Raw genomic sequence first — 26,445 nt, forward strand, 5'->3', positions numbered from 1 at the left:
GACTGCAATTAAGATGAAAATCAAGTCTACAGAAGCTTAGCCAGTTCAATTTATCCCAATTCACCCAGTCCTTTTGCTCCAATGAATATTTGTAACAGGCCAAGAAAGAAGCATATTTATTTAATTAACTTTTACATTGTTCAAACAGTATCACAGCTCTCTCTCATATGGAAGCTGACTGTGCACTCGTGCCTGTTCATCTGTCTATATTTTGTCTGAAAACCAGATAAGATTTCACAAAAAAAACTCAAACTTATGCAACAATTGTTTTGAAAGGTTAATCTGGTGTCTGCATTAATTTTTACACAATCTGATCATTTCCTAATTATGTGATACAGAAAAGCAGAACATCATTGGATCTCAAAAGGGACAGACCTGTTATTCTGAGTTGCCCAAAGGTCTTTCTTTGCACCAGATTGCTACTGTGCAATTACTATGTCTTGTTTAAGACAAAGACTCTTATTAATGGCTATCCTCTACAACTTCAGACCAAGTCGGACCTCCTGCCTTAGCAGGCAGACGAGGACACTAGCAGTCATTGGCATCACTCCCTCCTCATATAATACTCATCATCAAAACAAAATCAAATTCTCCATTGAATCAACATTTAAAATGTGAAACTCCATGTTGCTTAGGATGAAGCTCTGGGTGTAATTCATGTCCTAGTCTTTCAATGTACTATTGTGTAGTAATTAGAGAATAACTCTTCTCCCTTTTCTATGTCTCGGAGTGCTACGAGAACCACGCATCGCAAAGGCCTGCAAAACAAATCAAATTATAAGAAATTTTAAGGACAAAAACAGATGAAACATAGATTACAAAATCTGTGAGTATCATAAATCTTCGTGGAAGTGCACCAGGAAGCTATTTCAATCCTTATTCCTTGTGTTAGCTTTCAAGTTAGTAGTTTTGTGTTTTCCTGGATTTTCACTGTAACATTTGAGCTTTGTATTCAAGTGTTTAACCAACTCACCTTTAAACAGTAATATCATTTTCTTAAACAATATTTTTTCACTATTATTGTAAGAAAAAGGCTTAATGCAACTTCCATTTTCATTCTCAATACTAATCCAAAATGTTACCAATTCACTAATAAGCAGAAATAATATTTCACTCCTTACTCTCTGAAATCCTTCGTAAATCTGAATAATGTAACATTGTCAAGTATTCCCTCATAATTCTGTTGTACCCTCTCAATCAAGCATGTTTTAAATGAATTCATATTAACCTCTTTTCCATTAGTTTTGCACTGATTTTTTTTCTAACCACTTTACCCTACTGCATGACGATCTAAATATATTGGAGGTTTCGATCCATCTGTTTTCTTTATTATTCATTCATGGAATTTAGCTATCATGGGTGAGGCCAGCATTTATTGCCCATATCGAGCTGTCCTTGAGAAGGTGGTGGTTAAGAGTTGCCTTCTTGAACAACTGCAGTCCATTTACTGTAGGTATAACCACAATGCTGTTACAGTGGGAGTTCTAGGATTTTGATCCAGTAACACTGAAGGAAGGGTGCCACTAAGTTCCAGGCACTGCCCATCTCCAACAGAAACTATCACTCTTAATACTCAATGATAATGCAAATTCAATAAAAGAGTGAAAAACAGGTTTGATTGGGAGGAGGGGGGATAGAGTGAAGAGAATACAGAAACTGAACCTTAAAAGCTTCTATAACTATGTAAAGAGAAAAAAATGAAATCCAGAAAATTATAATGGGGGATAAAGAAATGGGCAAACAATTGAACCATACTTCGGTTCTGTCTTCACAAGGATGACACAAATAACCTCCCAGGAATATTAGGGAACCAAAGGGTCTAGTGAGAGGGTGGAATTGAAGGACATCAGTATTAGTCAGAAAATTGTGCTGGGGAAATTAACAGGGTTAAAGTCTCACAACCTAACAAGGCCTAATCATCTTCATCCCAGAGCGAGTAATAAAGGAAGTGGCCCTGGAAATATTAGATACATTCATGGGCATCTTCCAAAATTCCATAAAGTCTGAGGCAGTTCGTATGGATTGGAGGATGGCAAAGGTAACCCAACTATTTCAAAAAGGAGGGGATTAAAAACATTACAGATCAGTTAGAATAACATCAGTAATGGGAAAACTGCTAGAGTCTACTATTAACAAAAATGTGATAACAGAACATTTGGGAAATATTAAGGGGAGTGAACAAAGCCAGCCAAATCAATCCAAAATTGGTTGACAGGAAAACATGGCAAGGATCTTCTGAGTGGCTAGCTGTGACTAGTGGGGGCCCTCAAGGACCAGTGTTTGGGTCCCAGCTATTCACAGCATATATGTAAATGACCTGAATGAGGAAACTAAATGCAATATTTTCACATTTGCTGAAGACACAAAAATGGGGCAGTTGAATGAGTGGGCAAACATGGCAGATGCGGTACAATGTGGCTAAATGTGAAGATATACACGTTTGGTGTCAAAAACAGATAGGAAGAGTATTATTTAAATGGAGATATATTGGGAAGCATGGATGTACACGGGGTTCTGGATGTCCTGTACACCAGTCAATGAAAGTAGGCTGGCTGCTGCAGAAAGCAAATTGGTCTTCATTGCAAGGTGATTGGAGTTCAGAAGTGGGGATGTACCATGCAGTTCTACAGGGTCTTGGCAAGGCTAAGCCGAGAGTAGTGTTGGTCTTCCTACCCAAGAGTGGATATTCTTGCTCTAGAAAGAGTGCAGTGGCGGTTCACTGGGCTTGATACTGGGGATAATCAATCTGTCCAGCAAGGAGAACTTGGTTGGACTGAGTCTGTATTCACTAGAACTTAGACAGCTGAGGGGGATCTGATTGAAACATGCAAAATTTTAACAGTGTTGGACAGACTTGATGCCGGGGAGCTGATTTCACTGGTTGGTGTGTGCAGAAATGACAGGAGGATACAAAGATGAGTGAACCTGTGGATTTTTTAACCTCATAGGCTGTGGAGGCCAAGTCACTGAATACATTCAATGAAGAGATAGATACATTTTATTTTAAAGTCATCCAGGGTGTGGAGAGAATGTGAGAATATGGCATTGAGACAGAGGATTGACCATGATTGGACTGGATGATGGAGCAGATTCGAAGGACCGAATGGCCTACCCCATGCAATTTTCTATTACTATTGCTCAATTGCCCACTGTCAACAAGCCTGGACCTTACTATTGATTTGTAATTGAAATTACTAGTAATATAATTGCTGTGGCTACAAAAGCAGATCAGATGCTAGGAATCTTACAGCAAGTAGCTTGTCTTTTGACTTCCACAAAGTACAAGTGAGGAGCGTGATGGAATACTCCCCACTTGCCTGGATGGGTGCAGCTCCAACAACACTCAAGAAGCTTGACACCATCCAGGACAAAGCAGCCCACTGGATTGGCACCACACCCACAAGCATCCACTCTCTCCACCACTGACGCTCAGTAGCAGCAGTTTGTACTATCTATAAGATACATTGGAGAAACTCACCAAAGATATTCAGACAGCACCTTCCAAACCCACGACTATTTCGATCTAGAAGGGCAGGAGCAGCAGATACATCCTCCACCTCAAGTTCTCCTTCAAGCGACTCACCACGTCAAACCCCTGGAACTAGTACTGTGGGTATACATACTCCAAGTGGACTGAAGCAGTTCATGAAGGCAGTTCACCACCACCTTCTTGAGGGAAATTCGGGATAAGCAATAAGTGACGGCCCAGTCAGCACCACTCACATCCCGTGAATAAAAAAATTTCTAAGTCAGAATGGTGAGGGGTGATTAGGTCCTTATTTTTCTGTACTAATTGTCCAGTCTCACTATAGCCTGTTCTCTGGTTAGATCCAGAACATGCTGTGCTAAGAAACCATCCTGAAAACAATTCTTCACCAAGGAGATTTCGCATACGTGACTTGCCAGAGGATTGGAAATCTGCTATGGTAACATCTTTATTTAAAAAGGAAATGAGATAAGAAACATAACTAAAGGCCAGTTAGATTTACAACTATCATTGGGAAAATGTTGCAGTCAATTTTGAATATGTAATAACAAAGCATTTAGAAATATATAATCAAACAAAATCAATATGGTTTCATGAAGGGAAAATCATACTTGACAAATTTACTATAAAATGTTTTGAGGTGGTAACAAGCAGGATAGATAAAGTGAATGTAATATATTTGGATTTTCAAAGTATTTGATAAGGCATCACACATTAGACTCCTTAACAAGATGAGCCAAAGGTGCTGGAGGTAGATATCAGCACAGATAGAGCATTGGCTAACTAATAGAAGACAGAGAGTTGAGATAAGGGGTATTTTCAGGATGGTGACCTGTAACTATGGAGTCCCACAGAGATCAATACCAGGGCTGCCTCAATTTTATTTACAATATATATTAATGACTTGGAGGAGGAAATTGAATGTGCTATGGTCAAGTTTGCAAATTAAACAAAAATATTGGAAAGGCAAGTGGTGAGGATGACACAAAAGGTCTGCAGAGGAATTTCGGCAGTTTCAGTGAGTAGGCAAAGCCTTGGTAGATGGAATATAGTGTTTGAAAATCTGAGGATATGAATATTATGTAATTGGAGAAAAATTGCAAAAAGCTATAGAACAGAAAAAATTTGAGTCCTTGTGCGTAATTCATAAAAAGTTTCACCCAAATTCAGAAGGTAAGAGGGAAGGTATTTGGAATGTTGGCCTTTATTTCAAAGGGAATAGAACAGAATAGTACAGAGGATTTGCTAAAATGATACAAGGCATTAGTCTGATCACAGCTAGAAACACTGAACTGTTTTGGGCCCCTTATCAGAAGGAAGATATGCTGGCATTAGAGGCAGTCCAGATATGGTTCACTACGCTGATCCTAGGTACGGAGTGGCTATCTTATGAGAAGTCGAGTAGGTTACGTTGTACTCATTAGAAGAATGAGAGGCAACCTTATCAAACATATAAGATTTTTAGTGGACTTGACAAGGTAGATGTGGACAGGTTCTTTTCTCTGGTGGGAGAGTATAAAACTAGAAAGCATAATCTCAGAAGAAGCGGTCACCCATTTAAGACAGTGATGAGGAGGAATTTCTTTTCTCAGGGTAGAGTGTATTTATGGAGTTCTTTATTGGAGGGCTGCCAAGGTTGGGTCATCAAGTATATTAAAGGCTGGGATAGACAGATTTTTAATCAGTAAAAGAATCAAACATTATGGATTCAAGGCAGGAAAGTGGGTTTGAAGATTATCAAATCAGCCATGATCTCACTAACCAGTGGAACAGACTCAATTAGCTGAATGGCCTGCTTCTTTATATGGCCTTTTCTAGTCTATATGTAGATCAAAATCCCCCATGATTACTGTGGTGCTTTTGTGGCAATACTTTACATCTATCCCACCACGTGGTTCCTGTTAGGGGATCTGTACACCACTCCAACAAGTGACATCCTGCCCTTATCATTGCTCATCTTTACCCAAACTCTTTCCACAGTTAGTTTCCTGCATTTAGATCATCCCTGTACATAGTGCTAACACCACTATTAACTAACAGAATTAAATAAACAAGTGACAAATTCTTCACCTTTCTGCCTTTTTACCAATATTTTTCTTCACATCTATAATCTTATTGTTCTAATTGCTTATAACTATTTTAATTCGTGCCCCTCAGAGACAACATGTACTGACAATTTTCCATCTGTCTGCAAAAAGAACTAGCTTTGATTCTGCAGCACCAATCTAAATTCTTAAAACTACAACTTCTTCCAAAAGAAGTGGTTTCTACCAAAAACTATAACTGCATCTATACATGCACCCCGCATTGAACTTTGGATGTGAATGTTAAATGGGCAGGCATATTACTTAGCTATACTGAACTATTAACTGCTTCAAAACTACACAAGATGCTTTATAAAGACCACTTTCTTCCAAGATTACCTGGTTATTTATACTTCTCCTTTGAGCTTCATTCAAAACGAAAATTCAAATTTCCAACCTCCATATCCAATGCTTTATATCTGTACCACCTCTTGTCTATCTTTCCAATGAGTTGAATTCAAAATCTTGGCCTTGTTTACAATTTCCTTCATTGCCTTACCTCACTCTACTGTAGCAATTACCTGAAGGGTTGCACCCAAGCCTATACTATTTGAAAGCTTATCCACTGCTGCTTCCTGTGGTGGGAGTTTTCAGCCACCATGGATATGCACTGGTTTCCTTCCTTACATCTCTGCTTCACTACTTAAACCATAAGAAATAGGAACAGGAGCAGACTGTCCAGCCCCCGCACCTGCTCCACTATTCAACGGGATTATTGCTGATCCGACATTCCTTGTATCCACTTTCCTGCCCTTTCCTCATAACCCTTGATTCCCCGGCTGATCAAGATTCTATTTCAGCCTTGAATATACACAAGGACTCTTCCCCCGCAGCTCTCTGTGGCAAGCAGTTCCAATAACTCAACCATCTGAGAGAAGAAATTCCTCCCCATCTCCGTCTTAAATTATTACCTCTTTATTCTGAGACTATGCCCTCTGGTCCTAGACTGTCCCATGAGAGGAAACATCCTCTCAGCATTTACCCTGTCAAACTCCTTAAGAATCTTATATGTTTCAATGAGATCACTTCTCATTATTTTAAACACCAAAGAGTACAGACCTGAGTCCTCAACCACTCCTTATATGATATGCAGGTGCTGGCTTTGGACTGGGGTGGACAAACTCAGGTTATGATCCAACAGACTTACTTGAAATCACAAGCTTTCGGAATGCTTCTCCTTCATCACTTGACAATAAAGTAGCACACTCGGAAAGTTTGTGATTTCAAATAAACCTGTTGCACTATAAGCTGGTGTTGTGTGGCTCTTTATGTAACAAGCCCATCATCCCCAGAATCATTCTTGTAAACCTCCTCTGGACCCCTCCAACACCAGCACATCCTTCCTTAGATACGGGACCCAAAACAGTTCACAGAATTCCAGATGCGGTCTGACCAGAGCCTTATACAGCCCCAGCAATACGTCTCTGCTCTTGTATTCTTGTCCCCTCGAAATGAATGCTAACATTGCATTTGCCTTCCTAACCACCAACTAAATCGGTTTTGTTAACCTGAAGAGAATCCTGAACTAGGACTCCCGAAACACTTTATATTTCAGATTTCCAAATCCTTTCCCCATTTAGAAAATAGTCCATGCCTTTATTCTTTCTCCAAGTGCATAACCTCACTCTTTTCCACATTGTAATTCATATTCCACTTCTTTGGCCACTCTCCTAACCTGTCCAAGTTTTTCTTCAGTCTCCCCACTTCCTCAACACTACTTGTCCTCCACCTACCTTTGTGTCATCCGCAAACTTAGCAACAATGCCATCACTTTCTTGGTCCAGATTGTTTACCTATAACATGAATAGGCGGTCCCAACATGGAGTCTTGTGGAGCTCCACTAGACACCAGCTGCCATCCTGAAAAAGGCTCCTTTATCCCCACTCTCTGCCTCTCCCAGTCAGCCAATCCTCTATCAAATAAATTTCCTCAAATAAGGAGACCAAAACTGTTCACAATACTCCAGAGGTGGTCTCACCATTTTCAGCAAGACATCCTATTCTTATACTCCAATCTACTTGAAATAAGATCCAACATTCCATTAGCCTTTCTGATTATCTGCTGCACCTGTGGTAGCTTTCAGTGTTTCATGCACAAGTACTCCAAAGTCCTGCAAGTTTTCTCCATTTAAATAATTTTCTGTACTTTTGTTCTCCCTTTCAAAGTGAACAACATTGCACTTGCCCACATCATTATCCATTTGACAACTTCTTATCAATATCTCTCTGTATCTGTTTGTACCCCTCTTGCAACCTGCCTTTCCACTTATTTTTGTGTCATCTGCAAATTTTGGCAACAGTCCATTATGTTCCTTTCTTCAAGTCAATAATATATTGTAAGGCGGTTGTGGTCCCAGCACTAACCCCTGCAGAATCCCACTGGTCAGGGGTTGCCGACCCGCCGGTTCCTGCCCATGAGCTCATTCTCTACTCCTGCCAAAATGCTACCTCTCACACCGTGGGCTCTTATGTCTTAATCTTTTGTGGGAACCTTAGTAAATGCCTTCTAGAAGTTCAAATGCAACACAGCTACTGGTTCCCCTCTATCCACTCTGGTTGAAACTTCCTGAAAAAAACTCTAATAAATTAGTCAGACACTATTTCCCTTTCATGAAGCCATACTGAATCTGCTGGATTAGGTTACGATTTTTTAATTATTCTGCTACAACTTTCTTAATTGATTCCGATACCTTTCCAACAGACTCATTAGACATTAACTTTGGACTAATCAACTTGTAGTTACCTGCTTTTTGCCTCCCTCCATTTCTGAATTGGGGTGTCACATCAATAGTTTTCTAATCCTCTGGTACTTCTCCAGAGTCTAATAAACGTTGGTAAATTAAAACCAATGCATCCACTGTATATGTAGGTACCTCTTTTAGGATCCTAGGATGTGAGTTACCAGGGCCTAAGGATCTATCTACCTTTTGTCTCACTAATTTGTCTATTACTAATTATTTAGTAGTGGTGGTACTACCTAACTCCCCCTCCATTGTCTTTAGCATTAATGGGATGTTTAAAGAATCTTTCACCATAAATATTTGTTTAACTCCTCTGCCATTTTCTTGTTCCCAAAAGCCATCTCCCTAGATTCATTTTCTATATTTACTTTGACCTCTCTTTTCCTTTTTATTGTCAGTTTTTATATTTCTCCATAGTTTTCGTTTGTAACTTATTTTCTGTCTTTATTCTCTTTATACCTCTTCTTTGCTGGATTCTGAATTTATCCCAGCATTATGAGCGATCGCCAATTTTGGCTTCCTCATATGCTACTCCTTTCAACTCAATGCTCTTGTTAATTTCCTTGGTCAGCCATGGTTAGTTTATCCCTCTCCTAGACTTCTTCCTCCTTACAGGGATTTATTTTTGCTGTGAGTCAAGAATGGCCTCCTTAAATATCTGCCATTGTTTGCTTACAGTCATTCCTGCTCATCTATCTGCCCAGTTTACTTTAGCTAACTCTACTGTCATTTCATTGTAATTCCCTTTATTTAAGTTAAACACAGTTGTTTTTGTCCCAAGTTCCTCAATCTCAAACTGAATGTTAAATTCTATCATGTTGTAAATACTACTTCAATTGAAGGGATTTTTCATTCATTTATTACACCTGCTTCATTACCCATTACCAGATCCAAGGTAACCTGCTCCTTGGTTACGTCCATGACCTAATGCTCTAGAAAACTATCTATAATGCATCTCCGAATTCATTGCCGTAGCAACCTTTTCCAATTTGATTAATTCAATTAACATGAAGATTAAAGTCACCTACAATTTTTCCTCTATGCTTTTTTCATGTTCTTATTAGTTGTTTATTTATAGCTTTTCCCACAGAGTGGCTACTGTTTGGGTGGTTTGTACCCTACTCCTACCGATGAGTTCCTTCCCTTTACCACCATCCAAATGGAGTTTACATCACCGAGCCTGGATCATCTCTCACAACTGTCCTCATTTAATCTCTTACTAACAGTGCTACCCGCCATCTTACCCATTCCTTTTGTTTTTCCAAAAGATCTAATATGCCTGAATGTTAAGTTCTCAGTTTTGGTCTACTTGTATCCATGTTTCCATAATGGCTTTGAGATCATGTTCATTTACCTCGACTGCACTGTCAGTTTATCTACCTTATTCCAAGAGCTTTATGTATTAAGACAGAAAACTTTTAAGTTTGTTCTATTATTGAATTCCCCTCCATTTTTGTGGTTCCTTGGTACAATATGACATTCACACATGCTGTCTTTTCCTTTCATTTTCTGACAATAATCAACTCCATAACTAATCTGAATTCCAACCTTCTCAAACTCTCAACCTGGCCAGAGAGAAAAGTGTCTATTCCCTTGACCACACTATCCCTAATTACAAATAAATTTCTCTCTTCTCTCCCTTCTCGCATGGCTCCCTGTATCTCCGTCTTATGGTCAGTTTGCTTATCTTCCCTCCATCCCCGTTCTTATCCACACAGGGAGCAAGAATCTCAAACCTGTTAGACAAGCTCAAGGGCTGAGGCTCCTTCAGTACTATCTCCTGGATCCCTCTACCTGCCTCACAGGTAGTCACAGCCTCCCATCCCTGACCACTGACTGAATTGGAGGTAGTTAATCTAAGGGATGTGACTACCTCCTGCAACACAGTGTCTATGTAACTCTCCCCTTTCCTGATGTGTCGGAGTTTTCAGAGCTCAGATTCCAGTTCATCAACTCTGAGCCAGAGTTCCTTAAGCAACTAACACCCCTGGCCTTGCACCTCCATTTTATTTACTTCGTTCCTAATATGATTTTTAAAAATTTCATACTGGTCCTACCTTTTCCTATTTCTTTGATCATCTTTGGTTCAATTACATCTCGGTATCGGTTTACCATAGGAACAGTGGAACAACTTTCATCCCACAAGTCTGTTTTGCCATAAAATTAGATCACAACTGGCCTGGATCTTAACTACCTTCACCTGTAACTCTTGATAACTTTGCCAAACAAAAATCCATTAATCTGTTCTCAGATTTTCAATTAATTTAAGCACAGCAGTTTATGGAGCAAAGCATATTTCTAGATTTCTAATATATATTGTGAGAAAATGTATTTTCTGAAATTAACCCATAACCCCACACATGTTCACTCTAATTTTAAGGTTATTTCAGACTCTTCCATCAAAGAACATACTTCCCTCTTTTTCTATACAGTAACTTAGGGATGCTATAAAAATGCAAGTTGTTGTGCAGTTGTATTTTGTGCTCCATCACATTCTGAGAGACCCTTTGGCAGTCTTATTAATTACAGAATTGAATGATTTCCATTAAACACTTTGTATAAATATAAATATCAAACAATGACAAATATGAACAGATTAAGTCTGTAGTATTACTTCTACACATTGTATATGTGATGACTAGTTAAATCTCTCAGCTGAACAAGGCTTTAGACAGACATGCATAAAGCATTTTATTCAATACATTTTGATTAATATCAATTATTTGGATGAGAACGTACAACGCATGATTAGTAAGTTTGCAAATGACATTAAAATTGGGAAAATGGGGACAGTGAGGAATGTTATCAAAAATTGCAGCAGGACCTTGATCAGCTGGGGAAGTGGGCCAAGAAATGGCAAATGGAGTTTGATATAAATAAGTGTAAGATGTTGCATTTTGGAAAGTCAAATCAAGGTAGGAGTTCATTGTGAATGGTCAGACCTTAAGGAGTGTAGTGGAATAGAGGGGCACTGGAGTTCAGGTGCATGGTTCTCTTGAAAGTGGAGTCACAGGTGGACAGGACAGTGAAAGAGGCTTTTGGAACACTGACCTTCATTAGTTGGGAAGTTGGGAAGTTATGTGCAGTTAGACAGGATGCTGGTGAGGCTGCACTCGGAGTATTGTGTTCAGTTTTGGTCACCTTGCTATAGGAAAGATGTTATTAAACTGGAAAGAGCGCAGAAGGAATTTACATGGATGTTGCCTGGACTCAACAATCTAAGTTATAGGGAGAGGTTGGACAAGCTAGGACTTTTCTCTTTAGAGAATAGGAGACTGAGGGGGGATCTTGTAGAAGTGCATAAGATCATGAGAGGCATGGATAGAGTGAATGCATTGTCTTTTTCCCAGAGTGGGGAATTGTGGACTAGATGACATCAGTTTAAGGTTAGAGGGGAAAGAATAAAAGGGAACTTGAGAGCAGCTTTTTTACATTCCATATGTACGGATATGGAATGAGCTGTGAGCAGAAGTGGTTGAGGTAGGTACATTAACATTTAAAAGGCATTTGGACAAATACATGGATAGGAAAGATTTAGAAGGATATGGGCCAAGTGCAGGGCAATGGGGTGAGCGTGGATGGACATTTTGGTCGGCATGGACCATTTGGGCCAAAGGGCCTGTCTCCGTTCTGTTGGACTCTATGACTTTGTGATGCTGATGTTTAATGATAAAATAATAAATCTTAGCTCAAATATAATTGGGACCAACCTTTCCACATTTTGACCATAATTAACATTAGGAATGTACTGACGGAGCTCTATAGGAAATGTTGCAGGAACATCAAACTCCTGATAGCACACATTGGCTGCTTTCTCTGAAACAAAAAAACATACTAGATTAGTCTTTACTTAAACATATGAACAAACTTTGCAGAGTTTTCTCCCATAATTCTTTAATTGTTTATTACTGTACTTGAAGCATGCTACCAACTTTCAAATTCTAGCTTAATATACAAACTTTAGCAAAGATATTTTCTGGTCGTTTCACTGGTCTTGTCCTGAGATTCTATTCCTGAATGTAATGATGATTGTTTAGTTGACCATTGCCAAAACTTCTGATTTGAGTCTGACACGGTTCACTTTTAAAGAAAATTCTGTTGTATGGCCCTCCATCAAATTTACAGTTATAATTCGCTTCCCTTCAAATGTTTCTTCTCTGTAATAAATCTTTAACTGAGTTTGCTAAGGGCAGTGTTCCTTTAACATCAATAACCTCCTACATTCATCATCTATTTTCCTAACAGTAAAGATGTTCTCATCAGTGTCCTAGGCAATATGTATCCCTCAACAACATAATTACCTATCTACTTATAAATTAACTGTTGTATTTTCAAACTAAAAACTTTATTAGTTTTAAAAAGACGTGGATGCCTTAACACAGTGACAAACATTATACAAATGCAAAAAATTTATTTCTCTGCATTTGTCAATTTCTTTCACATCTCAATGCCACCAATTATATCTGCAACTTGTACATTTGCCACCATTGATAAGGTCTCTCATTCATCAACTGAAAGGTAATAAGTGCCCCCACGTCTCAAATGGTCATCACTAATTTCTTGTAATTGTAACAAAATTCAAAATTTAACATTCATCACATTTGGTCCTTTCTTATTAATGTTCATTTGTACTTAAGTTCAAATAAGGGTTATCCATGCAGGATAGATGAATGTTTGTGTAGAAACATTAGTGATTGAACCAGTTTCCAGTTACAATAGAGCAGGGGACTTATCCACTACCTTCTGCTCCAATTAAGCTTATTGCAAGTTTAAGTTACAGGCAGCAAGTATGCCTGTGTGCAGCTGCCAGGGGAATTATCCTTTATCAATCTGTTTGGACATATTATAACACACATCTAGGACAGATAGGACTTGAACTCAGTTCTTCTGTTTCAGAGGCAGAGTGTACAATGAAGATGGTGTCCAATCCACTTCAACTGGAATGAATCTGTGTGTTTGGTGTTATTATTACCATCTAGTAAAGTGAACCATCAAGCTGACCCTGTCAGCTTCAAATATACAGACAGGATGCTATTGATGTAATTGCAGCCTCAGTTGCTATTTTAACCTGAAGGTTGAGTGAGAGAGAAGTGAGTGAAAGTTATTGAGTCTGGACAACATGAAGGTCAACAAGGTGAGAGTTTTACATTTGCTTTTATCTTTCTTCTGGGCTTCAAGTACCAGAAAAAAGAATAGCTAGCTACGTTGTGTGTATCATCAAAATAGGCTGTTTATTTGTTTATGTATTGCCAAATATTTGGATTGGTATTGTACTTCATTGTCCAAACCAAACACCTAGTTTGTTGTCTGTTGAAGTCAAAGAGATCATGTGAGATCATAAGGGCACATAGCAAGTCTGAATACAGTGACAGTGTCATTTATTTTAATGTTACAATTACTGATGCATAAGATGTGTGGAGTCATAAACTGCCTGTAGGCACAGTTCACTTTTGGCAGGCCTTTGATGCTGAGCTCAAGTATCTAGCGTACTAGTCAAGATACACTTTTGGATCTATTTTTAGTTGACTATGTTAATAATGAAAGCAAGACAATCTCTTCTGAACTCAGATGGCACTCCCATAACTTCTTAATTGTTAATACTGTCTTCAAGTGTCTCAGTTTTCTTGCTGGTGAATTGCAGCTTCATTAATTATACCAATGCCATGCACAACAACAAGTTTTACAAAGACCCTAAAATGAAAACAACATACCATTAGAACAGTTGTTGACGTACTGACCCACAGCTAACGGATTAACTGGGATTTCTGTCAGCCAAGAGACATCATTTGTTTTATAAGGGCCAAGCCTGTCCCGCCCACAGCATGATCTGAAAGTGGTCAGAGAAATTTAAACAAAGCAATGCATGCAAACATATTTATTTTGATAAACTGTGCAGAGGATAAACCTTCTACATTTAAAAAAAACGTTCCTAGTAAGGTTTGCAGTGTTCCATTAAATAACAATTTTGTGGTCTCATACTGCAATGTCTCAGTTTTAACACACTGTACCACAAACATCTGAGTTGAGCGTGAACCTCCAATTATCCACACCCAGAATTCCCAGTTGCAGGTATATCATTATGGGCAGGAGCTGAGTGAAACCAAGGAAGGGAACTGGCAGATAAGTCACAGTGAATTTGTCTTATGTTTTTTGTACAAAGCACCAAGTTTCATCAAGAAGAGATTCAAGATCAAGTAATCTGCTCCTCATCTTGACCATGGGCAGTATCTAAAGACAACTAGGGAGAAGGGAGACAACAAGGCTACAAACATCATATACTTCAATCAGGAGAGGAACAGTTGACATGAACAAATTGTTAAACACTCCAGGTGTGGTACAATACCAGATTCAACCAAAGTTAAGAGCAATAAAACTAGCACTTTTTAAAAATGAATGCTTAAATGTATCTCTGGACATTCACATGATAAACACCCATTTCAAGAGTGTGATATAACTCACTTAGATGCTCAAACCAATCAGCAAACCTTTAGTAGAAATAATGGGCAATGCTCAAAGGATGAAGAGTTCATTAATTATTTTAAATTTTCTCTTAATTCTTTAGTTACTAGCAACATGAAAATGCATGCCTAACATAACAGTAAAGCTCTAATGAATCAGTGCAGTCATTCCCACAATACTGAAGTTCTGATCTAGAACTAGGTACTAAAAGATTAATTATATATTAATGAGAAATTCTTTAAAAGCTTGGAATCTTCCAATAATAAGCAAATTATACAACTAATACTGACAGTTCTTCATTGGGCTGACAGTACAACAAAAATATAGTACATTTAACTTGATTTTAAAAAAGACACCCTCCTTCAAGAAGGGTTCAAATAATATTTGATCCCATGTTGCATAAGACGACATTAGGACAGGTGACCAAAGGTTTGGTGGAATAATGAAGATAGAGGAGATCCAAACTGGAGAAGTTCAGATATTGGGAGAGACGTACGCTAGTGGAAGATACAGAGCAAGAAAGGGCAAGTCATTGAATTCAGTTATAACTTCACACAAAGACAAATTTCACAAAATTATAAGTGCAGTATCTGACCTCACAAATCGATTTAAAAGGTGACTAAAACTCACTTATAAATAACTTTAGATATTCCTTTATCGTTCCCATCAATCAACACACCATCAATACATCGAAAAATAAATGGGTTGCCCATTGACTGGAAAAAGATAGGTTCATATTGCTGATAGATAGTACCTGTTAGCTCATAAAAAGACCATTAGTTAAATACAAATAATATCATTAGATTTTACAGATGCACAAATACACACACGTACCTGTTGAGGAGAAGGGAAGTTTGGCCAATTTATTCAATGGGGAATGACACTATAAGGTTTTCAAATTTAGTCAATGGCTTTGTTCGATGACCTACACTTACAAATACCATTCCTATGCTGTACTGTTCTACATCCTAAGACTTGTAATCCAAGCAATCTGCTTTATTTTATTGATTGAATTGAACTCATTTTCTAGCCAAATGTTGTTAACTTAGGGGAAACAACTACTTCTTATACAATGATATACAATACTGCTCCAATTTGATACAAGCCCTTCGTTAGAACAAGCTTCTTTCCAGTATGAGTGCAACTCAGCAGGGACCGATTGTCAAGGAGATGCTTTTTTGTAAGGAGAAGGCACACAGCTGCCTTTGGTAGCGTGATGAAGACTCCGAATGTGCAAGACGTCAAAACTGGTTGAACCCCCAGAACTGCAAATAGTTGTACAGTTGAGGATGGCTGAGGATTTGTAAATAATTATCAAACTAATGTGTCATCAGTATGCTAATACAGATCACCAAGCATGGGGCCAATGGGTTAACAGCATTTAGTCTGCATTCGAATACAGGCAGCAGATGTGGACAAGTTCAGTCTTTCAGATGGTGTCAGGTAGTGGGACAGCAGCAGCAGATTGGTGTAATCAAGATCAAATGAAACAAGGATATGAGTGATGGCTTCAGAAGTCTATGTAATTTATAACAACAAACTAACATCCAAAATGACTTTACAGTCCTAAAGTCACTGGGAATCCATTACTTTTATGCAAAGTGTAAACATTCAGACAACTAACTCAAAATGTATAAACAGAGTTAAAACCCTGAAAGAAACAGCTGTTGAGAATCGCAGACAACAGAAAGCAGAATTTTAACACACTTGTGTTGCATCAACCAATTTCATAGTAAACACCAACATCAGGATGGTCCATTTAACTCACATAAGGTCATACCCATAATTCATAACTAATAAGTTATAATCTAAAGTCAATTAGACATGAATTCTATTTGTAATATTTCTACTATATTCATTATAAGACCTGTTAATAGCAAAAGCATTAGCAATAGGCAAAAATTTTCCCTGTATAAATAAGTAAACTACAGTACAAAAATATTAACATATAATATATGCATGTTCACCCACAGAAAATACAGAGTGACATGCAATGGTTAATTTCAAATTAAAGTGAAACTTCCTTCTAGCTTTGTCAATAGGAATCCCATGTTTAAACTGTCAACATTTACCTACATTATCTCTTCTGTCTGTTTATACTATGATTTCCACTTTAAATATCAAAGAATTTAATCTTAATATTAGCAATTGCTTCAAACTAAGCACATTCATTTGTATTGTTGGTCTTCAAGCCAGCAGCATGCAGCTCCACTAAAATTCCACTGGGTAGCAGTGTAGAACTACTTTGCAGAGATATTTGAAACCACCCAGCATCTAAAAGTCACCAATTCCTTAGACTCTCAATCAGATACTGAACTTGGAATTACATTTCTTCTGCAGAAGTGTCAACTCTGATCACACATCCCACCCATGTATCTGAAGACCATGGAAACCATAGACTCCCTACAAAGTGGTAGCAGGCCATTCGGCCTAACAAGTTAACACTAACCCTCCAAAGAGTACCCTACCCAGACACACTATCCCTGTAACTCTATTCCTGCCTTTTCCCATGGCTAACACACCTAACCTGCATACTCCTGAACACAATGGATAATTTAGCGTGGCCAATCCACCTAACCTGCACATCTTTGGATTGCAAGAGGAAACCAGAGCACCCAGAGGAAACCCACACAGACAAGGAGAGAACATGAGAGTCACTTAGGGTGGAATCGAACCTGGGTTTCTGGCACTGTGAGGCAGCGTGCCATGGTTCCATAAGAAAATGTCAATTTTCAATTCCCCTCAAAAGCCACCCAGTCTTCACTGTGAGTCTTCACCAATGCCGCCCTGTGTTCCCAAAGTAGTGCAGGATATTATAGCCAATCCAACAATAGTGACATCTTGTTTTTCCTTTTGACACTGTTTAGGCACTGCTGCTTTACCTTCCCAATCAATCTTCCATTAACAAATGGCAGCCCTGGAACCACATCTCCTCCAACTCCCACCCCGTCCCCATTACCCTGTGGCCGGATGGGCCACTCAAAATGATGGATTTACAAAAACATTGACAATAAATGAGCATGCTGGGAAACTGAGGCAAGCCTTGGCCAAGGTGACTGTGCTAATAAACATGTTCCAGAATCCAGACAGGCTGCAGCTACAGACAGAATGTAATTAACCCCGCAGCTGCAGACAATATACACTCGAATTTGAATTGAATAGAATCAACCGGATTGCTATCCCCAGGACAATTGGAACTTTGAGTTGTTTGTCAGACATAGGGGTGCCTCACACCCTTTTTTGGAGAGGGCTACCTGATCTGTATGCACCTAACACCCCCAGGAATAAATGCCCAAGGACAACCCTGACATCGACAGATCAATGCCTTGTTGGGGTCTGTCAATCAGGATGACCAATCCCTGATCGATCCACTGGAAGACACTAAAGGCCCTCCCAAAAGGACTGGAGCATCTACTAACTCTAAGAATTGTTGCAACATCATCCTCTGGAGCGGTAACTCGAGACCAACCAACGAGAAGAGATGACACCCCTGGGGCTACGGAGAGAAGATGACCAGATGGTCATCACCACGTAGATCTAGGCCAAGATCGAGTGTGGTGGGATATGATCATCCAGAGTTAAGTTAAGCATAAGATAGTTGATTAGATTTAAAGTGTAAATTGTTAGTTTCTGGTGTATTTTGTTGTTCTAGCATTAATTGTGTTAAATAAATAAATAAAATTGTTTACTATTATTAAGAATCGACTCGTAGTTTCTTTGCTAGACATAAGTTAAACATGCTGTGTGTGTGGCAGGCACAACAATCCTCTTAACCGAGCATCACTAAACCCTGGCAGCCTCGCTTGTGATAGTTACTTTGAGCATAGTGCTGAAGCTCATCTGTGCCCCTCCCTAACTAATCATTGGTTTTGTTCTGAATGAAAGCCCTCCTGACCCTGGGGCAGGAAGAGATGTGAAGGCGAGGTTGGGAAAAGGGAGTGGGAATGAGGAGGGGGGAAGGGATCAGGATAAATGAGCAAGGGACGGCTGTACATTGAGTGAAAGGAGGAAGAGCATGGAAGGGAAGAGATGGGAATGTTGGGGCAGGTCAACCAGAAAGGAGAGAATGTAAAGACACAGGGAAGGCTCAAGTGAGCAGGCAACAAGGCAGGACCAGGTGAATAGCCAGACATAGAGACAAAGGAAGATAGAGATGCCAGAAGAGAAAAGCACACTCATAGCAACCAGTACAAATGGTTTCAGCAAACAGAATGTAAAGTGGCCTGGTATTAATTTACAAAATAAAGAAAGCAGTCACACTGACATAAACAATGTCTTAACAAAACATGTATAAAATGCTAACAAAGAATTGCAGGATATTAAAGTTGTAAAAAGAAAAATGACTTCTGTACCAGGGTACATGCAAACAATGGCTCCTTTCGGCACTCTGCCTGTGGTAACAAACACCCCTCTTCCCGCAAAGAAAAGTGAACTAGTTGCACGATTGATAATGAATCCAAATGTTTTAAATATTGTCTCATTAGGGTTCAAATCCATTTCGCTTCCTTTTGATTTTTTCTCAATTTGTTTAGTTGATTGAAAATGAGTAAACATTTCATTGTATTTTGATTGGATATTTCCTGGCAGCAGATTAAGAAATTCAGCTTGATTGCTCAAATCACTCAAGAACAAAGCATGAAATAGCTTCAGTAATGACGCCTCAACCACTTGATCAGAAATAACTTTATCCAAAGAATCTTCTGCAACCAATCGTACTGTCCTGCAATAATCAATAATAAAAAAATTAGTCACATACTTTGAAATGTCTTGCATCATGTTCCCTGGTGATTTTACAAAGGCACAGAATTTGAATATCTTCCTTTTATTTGCAGAAAACAGGTCCTACATTCAAATAGGTGCCATTTCAAACAAGTGTAAACGAGCCACACGATGAGCTTGACTGATCACCTTAAATTGATTGTCAGTGTACTATTACTGCACTGGACTATCAGGTTTGGTTAGGTAAAAACAATGACTGCAGATGCTGGAAACCAGATTCTGGATTAGTGGTGCTGGAAGAGCACAGCAGTTCAGGCATTTGGTTATTCAACTAAAGACGTGGAATGGGATTTAATCCCCAAATCTGAGGGGCTCCCAACTCAGCGGAGGTGACACTGATTAATAAGAGATTTGATTGAGGTATTGATAACCATGAATGATTTCTGGCAGAATGAATAAAGTAAAATGATTGTCAACAGTAGAAAGATCAATAAGGAGCGGACACAGATTTAACATTGTGTAAGCAAAAACAGACACTGTAGAATATAGAGCAGAATAATGTGTCTGTGCCCACCACGATGCCATTCTAAAATAATCCCATCTGTCTGCACATGGTCTGTTATCCCTCTATTTCCTGCCTATCTGGGAGTGGGTCAAAATGCCTCTTAAATGTTGCTATCGTATATGCTTCCACCCAAGGTCATTCCAGACACCATCGAACCTTGCATTTCTCCTTTAAAAGGTCCCTCTCTCAACTTAAACCTATGGTCCCCAGTATTTAATATTCCATCCTGGGAAAAAAAGAATCTGACTATTCACTGTGCCTCTCATAATTTCATATCTTTCTACAAAGTCGCCCTTCAACCTCTGACGCTCAAAGTTTGTCCAACTTCTTAATATAGTTAATACACTCCAATTCAGGTGACATCCAGCTAAACCTCTTTTAGTCCCTGCCCAAAGCCTCAAGACTATGGAATCTAAATTCAGGCACAGCAAATAAGGGGACATCTATGAGAAAAGGTCAGTCAATGCAGGATGGAGGATGTTGCTCATAAACTTGATTGAGTTTTTTGAAGAAGTAACAAAGACGATTAATGAGGACAAATCGGTAGATGTGATCTATATGGACTTCAGTAAGGTGTTCAACAAGGTTCCCCATGGGAAACTGGTTAGCAGGGTTAGATCTCACGGAATACAGGGAGAACTAGCCATTTGGGTACAGAACTGGCTCAAAGGTAGAAGACAGAGGGTGGTGGTGGAGGGTTGTTTTTCAGACTGGAGACCTGTGACCAGTGGAGTGCCACAAGGATCGGTGCTGGGTCCTCTACTTTTTGTCATTTATATAAATGATTTGGATGCAAGCATAAGACGTACAGTTAGTAAGTTTGCAGATGACACCAAATTTGGAGGTGTAGTGGACAGCGAAGAAGGTTAACTCAGATTACAATAGGATCTTGATCAGATGGGCCAATGGGCTGAGAAGTGGCAGATGGAGTTTAATTCAGATAAATGCGAGGTGCTGCGTTTTGGGAAAGCAAATCTTAGCAGGACTTATACAATGGTAAGGTCCTAGGGAGTGTGGCTGAACAAAGAGACCTTGGAGTGTAGGTTCATAGCTCCTTGAAAGTGGAGTTGCAGGTAGATAGGATAGTGAAGAAGGCGTTTGGTATGCTTTCCTTTATTGATCAGAGTATTGAGTACAGGAGTTGGGAGGTCATGTTGCGGCTGTACAGGACATTGGTTAGGCCAAAGTTGGAATATTGCATGCAATTCTGGTCTCCTTCCTATTGGAAAGATGTTGTGAAACTTGAAAGGGCTCATAAAAGATTTACAAGGATTTTGCCAGGGTTGGAGGATTTCAGCTATGGGGAGAGGTTGAACAGGCTGGGGCTGTTTTCCCTGGAGCATCGGAGGCTGAGGGGGTGACCTTATAGAGGTTTACAAAATTATGAGGGGCATAGATAGGATAAATAGACAAAGTCTTTTCCCTGCGGTGGGGGAGTCCAAAACTAGAGGACACAGGTTTAGGGTGAGAGGGGAAAGATATAAAAGGGACCTAAGGGACAACTTTTTCATGCAGAGGGTGGTACGTGTATGGAATGAGCTGCCAGAGGAAGTGGTGGAGGTTGGTACAATTGCAACATTTAAAAGGCATCTGGATGGGTATATGAATAGGAAACGTTAGGAGGGATAGGGGTCGGGTGCTGGCAGGTGAGACTAGATTAGTTTGGGTTATCTGGTCGGCATGTACGGGTTGGACCGAAGGGTCTGTTTCCATACTGTACATCTCTATGACTCTATAAATGCACACAGTAAATGAAACCAAGTAAATGAGCTTGTAGCACCATTTGAAATTAGCAGGTACAATGTTGTGGATGTCACGGAGGCATGGCTGAGAGGAGGTCAGAGCTGGGCCTAAATATCCAAGGAAACACATTCTACTGAAAGGACAGGCAGATGGGCACAGGAAACGTGGTTGCTTTGTTAGTAAAAAAAATGAAATTAAATCAGTAGCAAGGAGTGATATAGAGTCAGAAGTGTAGAATCTGTGTGGGTAGAGTCGAGGAACTGCAAAGGGAAAAAAAATCCAGATGTGAGCTGTGTACAGGTCTCTCAGTAGGAGTCATGACGTGGGGAAGAAAATCAGGGGATAGAAAAGGCACGTAAGAAAGGCAGTACAATAATCATGGGGGACTTCAATTGGCAGGTGGATTGGGAAAATCAGGTTCGTAGAGGATCTCAAACAAACGGACTTGTGGATGTCCATGAGATGCTTTTTTTGGAGCAGCTGGTGGTAGAGCCCACTAAGGAACAGGTATTTCTGGGTTTGGTGATGTGTAACGAGGTAGACCTGATTAGGGAGAATTCATCCTGCAGTTTGAGAAGGAGAAGACTGGACCAGATCTCACGGCATTACAAATGAGTAAAGGTATCTACAAAGACATGAGGGAGGAGCTGGCCAGAGTTGATTGGGAGGGGAGCCTAGCAGGGAAGATGGTGGAGCAGCAATAACAGGGGTTTCTGGACACATTTCAGGAGACACAGCAGAAATTCATCCCAAGGAAGAGGACATATAGTAAGGGGAGGATGAGGCAGCCATGGCTGACAAGGGAAGTCAGGGACAGCAGAAAAGCAAAAGAAAAGCATGCAGTACAACAAAGATTAGTGGGAAGACAGAGGATTGCAAAGCCTTTAAAAATAGCAGGCTAACTAAAAAAGCAATAAGTTGGGGAGAAGATGAAATAGGAGAGTAAGCTAGCTCGTAATATAAAAGAAGATTCCAAGAGTTTATTTTAGATGTGTAAAAGGTAAGAAAGAGCTATGAGTACACATTTGGCCCACTGGAAAATAAGGCTGGAATAGTAATAATGGGGAACAAAGAAACGGTGAAGGATCTGAATTAGTATTTTCCATCAGTTTTCACAGTGAAAGACACTGGCAGCTTACCAGAACTTCAAGACAGTCAGGGGGGCAGAAGTGAATGTAGTGACCATCACTGAGGAGAAGGTACTGGGGAAGCTGAAAGGTTTGAAGGTGGATAAATCATCTGGACCAGATGGACCACACCCCAGAGTTCTGAAGGAGATAGCTGAGGAGAATGTAGATGCACTGATGGTGATCTGTCAGGAATCACTGAGTCAGGGAGGGTCCCAGAGAACTGGAAAATTGCTAATGTAAAACTCCTGTTTAAGAAGAGAGAGGGGCAGGTGACAGGAAACAATAGGCTGGTTAGCCTGACCTCAGTTGTTGGTAAGATTTTAGAGTTCATTAATAAGAACAAGATTGCACGGTACTTGGAAATGCACAGTAAAATAGGGCAGAGTCAGCATGGCTTCAACAAGGGGAGGTCATGCCTAACAAATCTGTCAGAATGTTTTGAGGATGTAATGAGCAAATTCGACAAAGGGGAGCAAGTGGACATGATCTATTTAGATTTCCAGAAGGCCTGTGACAAAGTTCCACACAAAAGGCTACTAAATTCCAATATAGAAAATTAGGAGCATGATATTGGCATGAATAGAGGATTGGCTGACTGGCAGAAGGTAGACAATGGGGATAAAGTGGTGTTTTTCAGGATGGCAGCTGGTGACTAGTGGGGTTCCTCCGGGATCAGTGTTGGGACCAGTACCATTCACGTTAAATATTTACAATCTGGATGAAGGAACTGAAACATCGTTGTGATGTTTGCAGATGATACAAAGATAGGTGAAGGGACAGATAGTGTTGAGGAAGTGGGGAGACTGTTGAAGGACTTGGGCTGGCTAGGAGGGTGGGCAAAGGAGTGGCAGATGGAATACAAGAAATGAAAGTGTGAGGTTATCACTCTGGGAGGAAGAATAGAGATGTAGACAATTTTCTAAGTAGGGAAAGACTTCAGAAATCTGGACCATAAAGGAACGCAGTTGTTCAGGATTAACATGCAGGTTCAGTTGGCAGTTAGGAAGGCAAATGTAACGTTTGCATTAATTTCAAGAGGGCTAGACTACAAGAGTGAGGTTGTACTGCTGAGGCTGTATTGTGAACAGTTTTGAGTCCTGTACCTAAGGAAGGATGTGCTGGCCTTGGAGATGGTCCAGGGGAGGCTTTCAAGAATGACCCTAGGAATGAAGGGTTGGTCACATATGAGGAGGGTAAGACTCTGGAACTGTACTTAATGGAGCTTAGAAAGATGAGGGGGACCTCAATGAAACGTACAGAATACTGCGAGGCCTGGATAGAGTCCACATGTAGATGATGTTTTTACTAGTATTAGGGACGAGGACCAGAGGATACAATCTCAGGACAAAGTTCTTTAGAACTGAGATGAGGAGGAATTTCTTCAGAGGTTGATTAACCTGTGGAACTCATTGTAATCAAGAGCTGTAGAGACCATGTCATTGTATGTATTTAAAACAGAGATAGACAGGTTTTTAATTGGTAAGGGGATCAAGGGTTATGGGGAGAAGCTAAGAAAATGGAGTTGAGAAACATATCAGCCGTAATTGAATGGTGGAGCAGACTCAATGGGCTGAATAGCTTAATTCTGCTTCTATACCTTACAGTTTTATAGTGTGGTGGCCAGAACTGTACACAATATTCTAAAAGTGGCCTAAAGTTTTATACAGCTGCAACATGGCTTGCCATCTTTTAGACTCAATGCCCTGACCGAAGGTGAACATGCCATATGCCTACTTTTCTATTTGTCTTGCCACTTGCACGGATATATGGATTTGCATCCCAAGATCCTCTGTATATTAATGTTCCGAATGGTCCTTCCTTTATCATGTACTTTCCTCTTGCATTTGACCTCCCAAAACACATCACCTCACACTTGTCTGGATTAAACTCCATCTGCCATTTCTCTGTCCAACTTTCCAACTGATCGACATCCTGCTGTACGTATCCTCTGACAACCTTTCTCATTATCCAAAACTCCACCAAGTTGTGTATCAATCATCTGATAATTCTATTCAGTTCATCGTTATTCATTGAAAGTACGTTATCTCACCTCTACAAACAAAGACAATCAACATTTTAAAAGGCCATAGTCTCTCACTTAACTGTGCTAAATGCCATTTTGGAATTATTTTGTTTCATTGGAATACCAGCATTAACAGATATGTAGCTACAAAGTCTGTCCAACTCTTCAAGTGTAAAAATTAAAATGCTCATAACCACAGTGAGGGGAGACAATGGCCTCATGATTTTATTGCTGGACTGCTGATCCAGGTAGTATTCCGCTGATCCAGGTAGTATTCCAGGGATCCAGGTAGTATTCCAGGGATCCAGGTTCAAATCCTGGAATGGCAGGTAGAGTCATAGAGGGATGTAGGAATTTGAATTCAATAAAAATCTGGAATTAAGAATGAGTTTAATGATGACCACGAAACCATTGGTTTTTGTTGGAAAACCCCATTTGATTCCCTAATGCCTTTAGTGAAGGAAACTGCCATCCTTAACTGGTCTGGTCTACATGTGACTCCTGACCCACCACAATATAATTAACTTTTAAATACCCTCTGAGCAATTAGAGATGGGCAATTAATGCTGGCCCAGTCAGTGATGCTCTCAGCTCGTGAATTAATTTCAAAAAACATTAAATTGGGATTTTCAAAATATGACAGTTGGCAAAAACCTGGCTGTTTCTTCTTCAGTTACATAATTTTAAAAAATGTAGGTGTAAAAATGACACAAAGTCTTTGAGTTTCAAGTGTGGAAACCAAATGCTACACTGTTAAGCTGCTTGCCAGTTTTATTCTAACCAGGTTTGACCTGTTATTGAGATTCACTTCATGTGGAGTCAGTCCACAGGATCTGAACATAATGCCATTTTTACACTGTTCAAATATTTATTATAATTTAGTTTAATATTTATCTAATTAGTTGGTGCATTTTTCAATATTTAATGTTACCATACGGTGTTATATTTAATGCACTTCATATCTTGCTGTTTGTGTTTTAGACTGGCTGTATTTATTGGGTAGTTTATCTATTTCCTGGATTTTAGTGTCGCGTTGCCTTATTACAATGGCGATGTGTAGATGTTAGTTTTAATCAGGCAGTATTTAATATTCTTCTCAATTATGAATTGATAGGTTGATCACTCGGTATTACCTCTGGTTTTTCCACAGGTTCAGGGCGATCCAAGGCACCAGGCGGTACTTATAGCGATTCCAGCGAGACACCAGTTTCTGCAACATCGCCGCGGGCCGATACCGAGGGCCCGCTGCCGGCCCCGGGACGGGGACAAGTCCCACTCGCTCGTTCCCTTTCTCCTTCACTCTGTCTCTGCTCTCACTCCCTCTCTCTCCCGTGCTGTCTCTGTATCTCTCTCCTCCCCCTCTGTCCTTGTTGTCTGTCTCTCACCCCTCCCAAGCCATTCCTCTATCAGTGTGTGTCTCCTGAGACCTCCCTCCCACCCTCAAAGCACACGCAGCTCTTATTCCATCACTGTCTCTTCGCTCTCATTGCCCAGC

The 26,445-nt window shown here is 39.8% G+C and overlaps 1 protein-coding gene across 1 annotated transcript; it reads right to left on the reverse strand.

Annotated features, from left to right (window-relative positions):
* Positions 1-100: 100 nt before the first annotated feature.
* On the reverse strand, positions 101-26,445 carry setd9 (SET domain containing 9). Its single transcript, XM_043689064.2, has 6 exons — positions 26,084-26,445; positions 19,123-19,490; positions 15,401-15,524; positions 14,023-14,138; positions 12,022-12,127; positions 101-758 (listed from the first exon to the last, which is right to left on the reverse strand). Exons 1-6 carry the CDS (start codon positions 26,167-26,169, stop codon positions 671-673), a joined length of 888 nt encoding a protein of 295 aa, XP_043544999.1. The 5' UTR covers positions 26,170-26,445; the 3' UTR covers positions 101-670.

Source organism: Chiloscyllium plagiosum, unplaced genomic scaffold (genome assembly GCF_037043375.1).
Source record: "Chiloscyllium plagiosum isolate Xiang-an unplaced genomic scaffold, Cpla_swu_hap1 HiC_scaffold_1, whole genome shotgun sequence".
Taxonomy (NCBI): Eukaryota; Metazoa; Chordata; class Chondrichthyes; order Orectolobiformes; family Hemiscylliidae; genus Chiloscyllium; species Chiloscyllium plagiosum.